At 43.5% G+C, this 9,530-nt stretch overlaps 1 protein-coding gene across 1 annotated transcript in view; it reads right to left on the reverse strand.

Annotated features, from left to right (window-relative positions):
* NSUN2 (NOP2/Sun RNA methyltransferase 2) overlaps window positions 1–9,530 on the reverse strand; it is a 561,061-nt gene that overhangs the window by 166,357 nt on the left and 385,174 nt on the right. The window contains exon 16 of the mRNA XM_086965280.1: window positions 5,906–5,986. Coding sequence (XP_086821406.1) covers window positions 5,906–5,986 — 81 coding nt within the window. The remainder of the gene's footprint in view (window positions 1–5,905; window positions 5,987–9,530) is intronic.

The following is a 9,530-nucleotide window of genomic DNA, read 5'->3' on the forward strand; positions in this document are numbered from 1 at the left end:
GAGTGACTTTGACAGCACAATTCACATGGGACCAGCAAGTCTCTAAATCCTCCCTGAGACTTGCACAGATAATGGGTGGCATAGGCAGATTTTGCAGCGCCTCATCCTTTAAACTGGTTACCCCTGCCCTAGAGATATACAAAACACAGGTCAGGTCTGCAGCCTTATACGCTGCAGAACTCTGGGGACACATCAACACATGTAACCTAATGAAAGTTGAACACTCCTTCATGCGGCATTTGTTTGGTTTCCCGCAAAGTACGCCTCTGCTCCCATTACGCTTGGACCTGGGCCTGGAACCTATTACTGAGCTGGCGTCAGCCCGACCTCTGCTCTATTGGAGAAGGCTCTGGTCTGTGCCGGAGCTGGAACCGTTTAGAGCAGAATTCAAAATCATTTGGGGACAGTTAAAGACTAAGAACATACCTTGGTTGGTCTCTTCTCTATCAAATTGGCCTCCCCCAACTTTGGGATACACCGGAGGATAGCTGCTTGAGGATCCAAAGGACTGTCTTGGTGGCAGCTGTAAAAGCGCACAACCTTAAAATGCTACACTGCTCAAATTCCTTGGGCACATTGTCCAACGAGTTCCTCACAACAAAAGTTGAATTCAGGATGGAGGCGTTTTTGGACCTGGTGCAGCCTCCACTGGCAAGAAAGCTATACATTCAATTGAGACACGGCTCTCTACCAGTCGGGGAATTCACTTCAAGATGGACAAAAGCGACGAAGGCTAACTGCCCTGCCTGCAATTATGCCAGGGAAGACATTATACATATCCTATTTTTCTGCCCAGCATATGGTGAAATCCGGAAGTGTTGGATCATTCCACTTTGCAAAAACTTGGGCTTTAGGCACTGTGCTTTTGCCCGTAGAGTCTTAACCTATGATACTACTCCTCCCATTGTCTTTGCTGTTTCCCGGTTTCTTGTCAGCATGTGGAGGAGAAGATCCGCAATAATCCATAAGGACTAAGGGACCACTGTTTTTATTCTAACTACTCCTTTGATATCCATTGTTTAATAATCTTTTAACTTTGATGTATTTATATTTTAACATTGTGCTTGTATATATTTTATTGCACTTTTATGGTCTTTGACCGAAATAAAGTTATCAAAGTAAAAGAATAAGAAAGGTGCCAGAATGCAACCCTGTCTTACCCCCCTTGAGCAAGGAAATTGATCAGTAGTGCTCCCCTCCTCATTAAATCTGACGTGGGCTAAAGTATTCCGATGATATGCTCTCAGAATATTTACTAGACCAGGGTCCACACCAAGAGCCCCCATGAGTTTCCACAATTTCTTGCAGTTCACACGATTAAAAGCTGCCGTCAAGTCCATGAAAGCCAAGTACACAGTCTCTTAACTAGCAATAGTGTACTTGGCCACCAACAGGTATAAATTAAGGCATTGGTCGGCAGTTGATCGTGCTGACCTGAACCCATACTGCATGTAAGTGATTATATGGTGTGCCTCCGCCCAGTCCAATAATCGGTTGAGGATAACCCTGCCTAAAACTTTCAATGTCACATCAATGAGAGAAATAGGACGGTAACACAGTGGGCTGTCCCTAGTTCCCTTTTTAAAAATGGGGACAAGTGTAGCTGTAGACCAGGATGTAGGCATACCCGATTCTACTGCAGCATTAATGACCCTGGTCAGTATGGGTGGCCAAATTTTTATCTGGCTCAGGAAAAGGTCAGGGGGAACCCTATCGGGCCCTGGGGCCTTATTCCTTGGTAGACCCTCAATACCCGCCCTTATCTCGCACAAAGAAAATATTGTATGGGCCGCAGTCTCGCACCTTTCCTCAACTACTGGTGGGTCCTCTGACATGCCGTGATTGCATAGGCCGTTGAAGTGCCCATACCAAGATTCTGGCAGGATATGATTTACTATCCGTTAAAATCTCAACCCAAACCGTCCCACCTCCCCTATAGTCTCAGGTCCACATATGTAATCAGACCTCCTCGTGCTCTTCCCGCAGCTACCTTACGTGCCGGTACAAAGTACATTTTGAAACCCTCAAGAGAGAACACGCTACTATCCATCTCCTATGTTTCCTGGAGGCAGATCACCTGGAATTTCTTTATATACGCTAGCCATTCATTGTTAGATATTTTGGATGAGAGTACACCTATGTTCCATGAAATTATTTCATTGTTACCCTGTCTAAGGACGTCTGGGCTGTCTAGTACCGGGCAGATATTAGGACTGGGATATGCAATAGTTACTTGGGTATTCCCTTCAATAGCAAGCCCGCTATGGTCTCCCGATAAAAAGGTAGAGATAAACTCCTTGACCTTTGACATGGGTGTCCCCCCCCCATGCCTGCAGTGAGAGGCACGCACTCCAATCCGTGATCATCTCAAATTGAGGTACTCCTTTTGCGTCAATCTGTCAACTAGGGCTGAAGTATTAATGAGAGGGGCATATCGGTTGGTTAGCGGGACCGGGGGACCCCCTCGAGCAAGTCCTACTAGATCTCTCCTCTGTCATGATTATTTGCTCCCATCGAGTCCCTATAAAAAAAAAAACTGTGGTAACATTCTGATAGTTGATCTGCACTCCTCCTGGAAGGACCCCTTACACTGGGTGAGGAGATCATATACCAGCCCTGGAAACCTTAGATTTAAGATCACGGTATTTCTCGGAAAGCTCTTCCTACTGCCTCCGATCTAGGACACCCTTCAACGCCATTAATATGTGCCTGTGGTTTGAGATGTTGAAATATGCATTTCTGTTCAACCAGTGGGCCGCCTTATTAATCAACATTCGCTGGGTTTCTTCACTATTTCCACCGAGGGCCGGAACCCCTGTCAAGACTACTGTGTATGGGCAGGATGCCGGCGGTAGATCTAGAACCGGCAAGCCCGGAGTACACCTAACGAAGTCATATGAGGGGGCACGATTTCCTGTGGTATGGGTGCTCTACCCGCTATGCCCTCTATATTTGTGGGGCCTAAGTTAGGGCTCAAGTTTTGTACTGCGGTTCCCCCCATCCTATACCTAATGTCTCTCACAGCAACTCTTGGTCTCGAGGGATTTCCGTCCCTGGACCCCACCCTTTGCTTTTTGTCTACACCCTCCTTTGTTCCCTCCATCTGTTGACATACGTGCGTCCCACCCTCTTTTCTCTCTAGGGGCATTACAACCCTTGGAGAAATGGGACCATCTGATACCTCCAAGCTGTTAGCTGTGTGCCCCGTGACCACATTTGTCTGGATGCTATTCTGAGCGATCAACAGGGACACTTTCACTTCTATCACGTTAATTTTCTCGTGTATCGGCCCTAGGTGGGTAGGTAACATTGTTTCCAACCTAGACCACAATTCCAAATCCGCCCCCCAAGCCTTCTCTGCCTCTCCGCAATTTGGGCACTGTTGTCGAACTGCGGGACCATGTGTCTTTAGACATGGACGATTTTGGTGCACCCTCCTGCTTGATTTACCATTAACAATATGACGCCCCACCCACCCGGGTCAATCAATGTGAGAGTAGGGCCCTACAACAAAAGATTGCGAAGAAATGCAAGTAACAAAGCACATGCCTTCAATAGGTCCCACAACTGTAGGAAGGGCACTCTGAAGTACTCTTTGTATGTATTTACAACACTGCATTCACCCCATAAAATCTCTGCTCCAATACATTCTGTAAAGTGGCCAATTCCACTAATAAAAGGTGCAAATAACCACTATTGTTATCGCTTAGTGGCACTATGTCTAAGTCAGTATGGACCTTGCACATTTGTTTTGCTTTGCATCTAGGCAACATTTGTTTTGTGGCGATGGAGAAGATGATGGAACCATACCATAGAGGAGAGCAAGTAGTGGTGTTTTGTGTTCTGAGGTCTTGGATGAGTACCAGTGGATGACTGAGTTCTGTGGATCTTACTGGGTGATACGGCCTTGAGCGCCCTGAAAGCAGAGCTGCTCTTTGCTTTACAAATGGAGTTTCAATTCTAAATGCACCAGCATCCTTTAGTCCCGGTCTTCCTTTATTTTTGATGTGAAAATCTATAAAACTACATAAGATGCAGATGGAGATGCAGGAAATTAGATTCTCGTATAGAATCCTATGCATCTATATTGCAGCAATAAATTACTCTGAAGTATTAGTGCTGTGGTTTCACTTAATGTGCTTTGAGATCAAGACTGAGGACCAGAGTTGAATTCTTATTCTTTTTTTGTCATTACAAGTATAAATTCAAAGCAGATGCCTAGATATATATGCATTTATGAATAGACAAAAACACTTAATTGCAGTGTGGTGTTTGTGGTCAGTACTTTCATGACATCCGTGTGCAGGAGACACTGCTCAAAGCATGTGTTAAATAGGCAGGTGTCTTCTCCAAAACATTGGTTTAGGAGAGAACGTAACGACAGACACTATTGTGTATAAATTGAATGTTTTTATAGAACAGTCTGCAGAAAACATGTCAAAAGAAGAGGAGCGCATCACTGGAACCCCAATCATGCGACAACGCTAAAAAAGAATGCAATGGGGTTCTAGTGGCAGATGCAAGGGTGCCACAAGACAATCTGCTGACTCCATCAAATGCTCCGATTTTGCACTGTCCTCATTTCTCAAACTTTGTGAATGCATGAAGACGTCAGTTGTGATTGCTAATTGAAGCTCTCTTCCGCTTTGCCAGCAAATTAGGCCAGCGACGTGTAGCAGAAATCACTTTATTATACAAAGCTAAGTGTGTATCTGCCTTGACCTATGGTTCAGGAGTTTGGGGCTCGTATAATTGTGAAAAAATACAAACTGTTGAAAATAAGTTTATTAAACGCTTATTATCTGTCCCAATGGGTACATCTAATACATTTTGCCACGGAGAAATTGGAATCGAGTTTATAAGTGATGTTATTCACATTGCCCCTTTAACATTATGGGCTAAGGTTTGGCAATCCGAAGAATTGAAATTAACCAAAGACATTATTCAAGATTGCCTCAAGCTTGATTACTACACCCAAATCCTGTGGCTTCGATATGTTAGAGAGACTCTCAATAACATAGGTTTAGGTAAGATGTTTACTAACCCTGAACTGCTCGGTAGGGATGCCAAGGAGACTATTAAAAATGCTTTTAGTAATTGTTCAGGTTCTTTAAAGACAAATGACCATGTGATAAGTGTAAGGGGAAAATTAGTTCCCCAGTTCTATTTGTCATATATTACAAACACACAATGGCGTTTTTACCTTACGAGATTTCGCCTTGGCACCTTACACTTTTTGTTTGCTTTCCCAAAGCAGGGGGGTTGGTGGGAGAAGTTACCCTACTGTCCTTGTAACAATAGGGTTTCACAAAATACTCTCACCTCATGCTTTTCTGCACTTTGTACAAAGCACCAAGAAACACTTTCCTTAAACCATTGTTGGAAACATTCGAAACGCGTTACTATAAAGAAGCATATGATCATTTGCTATCGTTGTCAACTGCACATATCTGTAATGCCGTTTTAAATTTTATTAGATCTGCTCTGGTGATCAGAAAAAGATATTGATGAATTTTGTGTTTTTTAATAATTATGTAACTATGTACTGTGATCCTATGGTTGATTAACTCAAATGTTTTTTAAAATTGTTTATGTATACTTTTATGGTTTCTACATGAAATCGAAATAAAGTTTTTGAAATGTGAAATGTGATTGCTTGCAGCCTCACTGCATGGTTGAACGCGGTCCAACTACAATCATTTCAAAATACTGATGATGGTTCAGAACATATTGGGAACCAATATAGACACATTCTCTATTGTGCACACAATTTCAGGCAGTGAAATATAAGAGCCACCATCAATCCCACTGGATTAAGAGAGGCCTTCCTGGTTATAAAACTAAAAATAATTGCAACGGCATGGCTGACCAAGCAGCAATACATTGATTAAATGGCTATATCTACCTCTTGTGCTAATCTGAAGGCACATCCATACTGTTCGCCATCATTATTTCGGCACAGCACCTTTATTCCAGTGTTGATAACCTGCGATTGGAAAAACACAATATAAAACGTCAGTGGAAATAGACATTTATTTGCTCATTTACAAAATTACTTAAAAAGTCTGCATGCCATAAAAAACTGATACTACCCTCAAGTTTTCCCAGAAACTTGGCAACTGAAAACATTAGCATCTTGGTGAATTCAATACCTTTGCCTGTACCTTACTCCTTCCCAGTTATTTCACAACAACAGCAGTTGCAGTTAGGGCTGAAAAACAGAACACTTCAAAGGATGATGTTACTTTTAAATAGTAAGGGAACTGGGTATGTGTGCACAAGGACTTTCTCTACCACTAGCTGTCAGATAGTAAACAGTTTGTTTCTGACACATATGGCTCATGCACAACATTATAGTTAGGTGACAGGGTGGTGGAACTTGGAACAGAGGAACAACTGAGTCTAAGAGTATGAATCCCAATAAGGATATTTTTCTATACTCTTCATCCAGCCTGTCTTCTATCTGAACTAGCTAGAATATCACACAGCCAAAGGCAGGTAGATAACTTCATATGTCTACCAAAACCCACAAAAAGGTTGCAAGGGACTTCCAGGTTAAAATAAGCATCAGTGGTAAAACTCAAATTCGACTGCAAAATAATGCAAAACATCTTTGGAAAGCGAGCTGTCTTAGTTGGTGCAAAGACATTACATTTATTTAAGAGCTGACATGCCACTAATAGTGCTGCTTCAAGAAATCCAAGAAATAAACCTTGACCGGTAAAGAACTTCACAGTCCGCTTTTTACCTGGTTTTAGTTCACCAAATGTGAGAGAAAAAAGATGGTCCAACATTCTAAGTGATTTAGCACTACCTAAAATCGTAGGGACTAAAAACAAAGCTTGTAGCAGGTTACATTCAGCTCAAGAAGCACATGCTCTGATTTAACAAGCATTAGTAAATGCATTAGGTTTCACCTATGTGATTATTGAGCTTTTTAAGGTCTCGCCTATCCCATTCCGCAAGGAATGGATAGTCGAGAATTATAGGAGGCAAAAAAGTTCTCAAACCATCAGGCGGATTTCAAACAGTTCACGTGAACACAAGCACGCGCATTTCCCCACATCAAAGCCATCAGCCTCCCTCCCACAGGCTTCCCCAGCGTACGCAGTGCGCGTTGGCCCTCAATTCTCCTCCCCCTAATTGCTTTCACTTTCACGGCCACTTCAAAGGGATCCTTCCCCGGCCGCTTTTTTCTTTCGGCGATGTTCTTGTTAATAATGCTTTAAAATATGCAAACAGTCTTCTTTGGCGCCACCTTGAGGAGTATTTCTCGCTCCCCTCAGAGACCCGGATCCTCCCAGCATTGACTGCCTAAACAGCATTTGTGCATGCAACACATGCAAATTTCATTTTTCTGTGTTTACATGCGGCAGCGCGTTAAAGCCAGAACTTGTGGTTTTGCCAATGTTTGTTATAATTCCCATATGCCTGTGCTGCCTGAATTTTAGGTAGGGTCGGAGCACGTGGACTTGCTGGTTTCCTAAGAGTTGAATGTGACACTTTTTCAGCAGAAAGCGGCAGAACAAGCTGTTGTTGCTCTGCCGCAGTGCTCAAAGTCAGAAGCAGAGCTGCTCTACACAGCACCAATCACTGCTTCTCCTATGCACTAAAGGAAGCAGACCATTTATCTACTATGCTGAGCTCGGCTTCTTAAGGGGAGAGACTGGCACCTCACCTCAGGGTTACTGTAGTTGTGTTACCCAGTGCTAGTTTGGTAGAATGGACACCTCACTGTATGTCATCATAGACAGAGCATTTCAAGTCCTAGCCTTGCTTCTCTTTTTATATTTTGCAGTTTTATATAGCGCGAACTCGAGCCAAAGTTATCAGAGCGCTTTACATGAGTCCCAGTTGCATTATAGCCTGATACATTCAAGGCAAGGGGAAATTAAGTGATTTGCCCAGAATCACAATATGTTTGAGCGTCTCTGATGAGACTCGAATCTGCTTCCGCTGCTTCAGAGTCGGCTCTTGCCGTTAAGCCCCATCCTCTCCTGACAAACTATTTTGACCAGGGGTGTCCAATGTGGTATGTGAGGACTGATTCCACACCACATTCCAGGATGATCGCAGATTATGCTAAAGACTTCCATTTAGGGTATTTAAATTAAATTGAGACTTCAAAGAAAAGCTGAAGGGAGAAAGTAGTGATAAAATCAGTTCGAGCGGATGTTTTCATCTTTCACATTGGCGCTTTTATAGTATTAATCTATATTGAGCATCACTGGGATTTTCGCCTCGCCTGCAGCCACCGCTGCCCCAGGGCTGCCTGCCCGTCTTGATGCGGTTCAGTGGCTTCATGATCACACAGGTCTGGTGCCTGTCGGACAGCCTGTGGGCCACTTCCGTGTTCTGCATGAGCAGTCCCTGTCATTTCTGCAGGCCAGCTGCTGCTGAGACGCTGACACACCCCTGCTTTCTGCTTGGCGCCACCAGCCCTTCCTCCCCTTTTCCCCCCTCCTTCCAGGGACGACCACCGTCTCACACCCCATCCCCATATGCTACATCTCTCCCTCCCACTCGCTGGCTCCCCCGCCCCCCCACCAGGCTCTCAATGCTTGTTTTAAACCAAGGCAGCGGGGGCTCTTCAGCTTCTCCTTAGCCTAAAACTTACACATTCTATCAGTTGAATCAACAGAAGTGAGTGAGGGCTGAAATTCAGCAAATACACTGGGTTGTTAAAAAGAACGGAAGTACCGTGTAGTCACTACTTGGAGTAATCCGGTCACCTTACTTCATAGCCTAAAACAGAGGTGTCCAGCATTGGATGGGTCACGTCAGGGTTTCTGAATGACAGCAGGATATGTAAATGATTTTAATGTAAATGTAGGTAAATGTATCTTATGCAGATATCTTTAAACTCATGCTTCATGCTCTTGTGAAACAGTATTTCTTAAGATTATCACTCGACAGAACGTTGGTTTTACTCAAATGTGCATTATCGCTTAAACGCATATACATTTTCCCAAGGGAACCGTGTGCTCTCAAAATACAATAATGCTCCTCTTTTTTTGGTAGAATGGTCACCTCACTATATGTCATCATAGACAAAGCATTTTAAGTCCTGGCCTTGCTCCTCTTTTTATATTTTGCAGTATTATATAGCGCGAACTCGAGCCAAAGTTATCCGAGTGCTTTACATGAGTACCAGTTGCATTATAGCCTGATACAATCAGGGCAAGGGGAAATTAAGTGATTTGCCCAGAATTACAGTATGTTTGGCGTCTCTGCTGAGACTCGAACCTGCTTCCGCTGCTTCAGAGTCAGCGCTTGCCGTTAAGCCACATCCTCTCCAGACAAACTATTTTGACCAGGGGTGTTCAATGTGGTATGCGAGGACTGATTCCACACCACATTCCAGGATGACAACAGATTATGCTAAAGACTTCCATTTAGGGTATTTATATTAAATTGAGACTTCAAAGAAAAGCTGAAGGGAGAAAGTAGTGATAAAAACAGTTTAAGCGGATGTTTTCATCTTTCACATTAGCGCTTTTACAGCATTACTCGTGCTTCATGCTCTTGTG

The sequence above is a fragment of the Lissotriton vulgaris genome, chromosome 4_1, assembly GCF_964263255.1.
Source record: "Lissotriton vulgaris chromosome 4_1, aLisVul1.2, whole genome shotgun sequence".
Taxonomy (NCBI): domain Eukaryota; kingdom Metazoa; phylum Chordata; class Amphibia; order Caudata; family Salamandridae; genus Lissotriton; species Lissotriton vulgaris.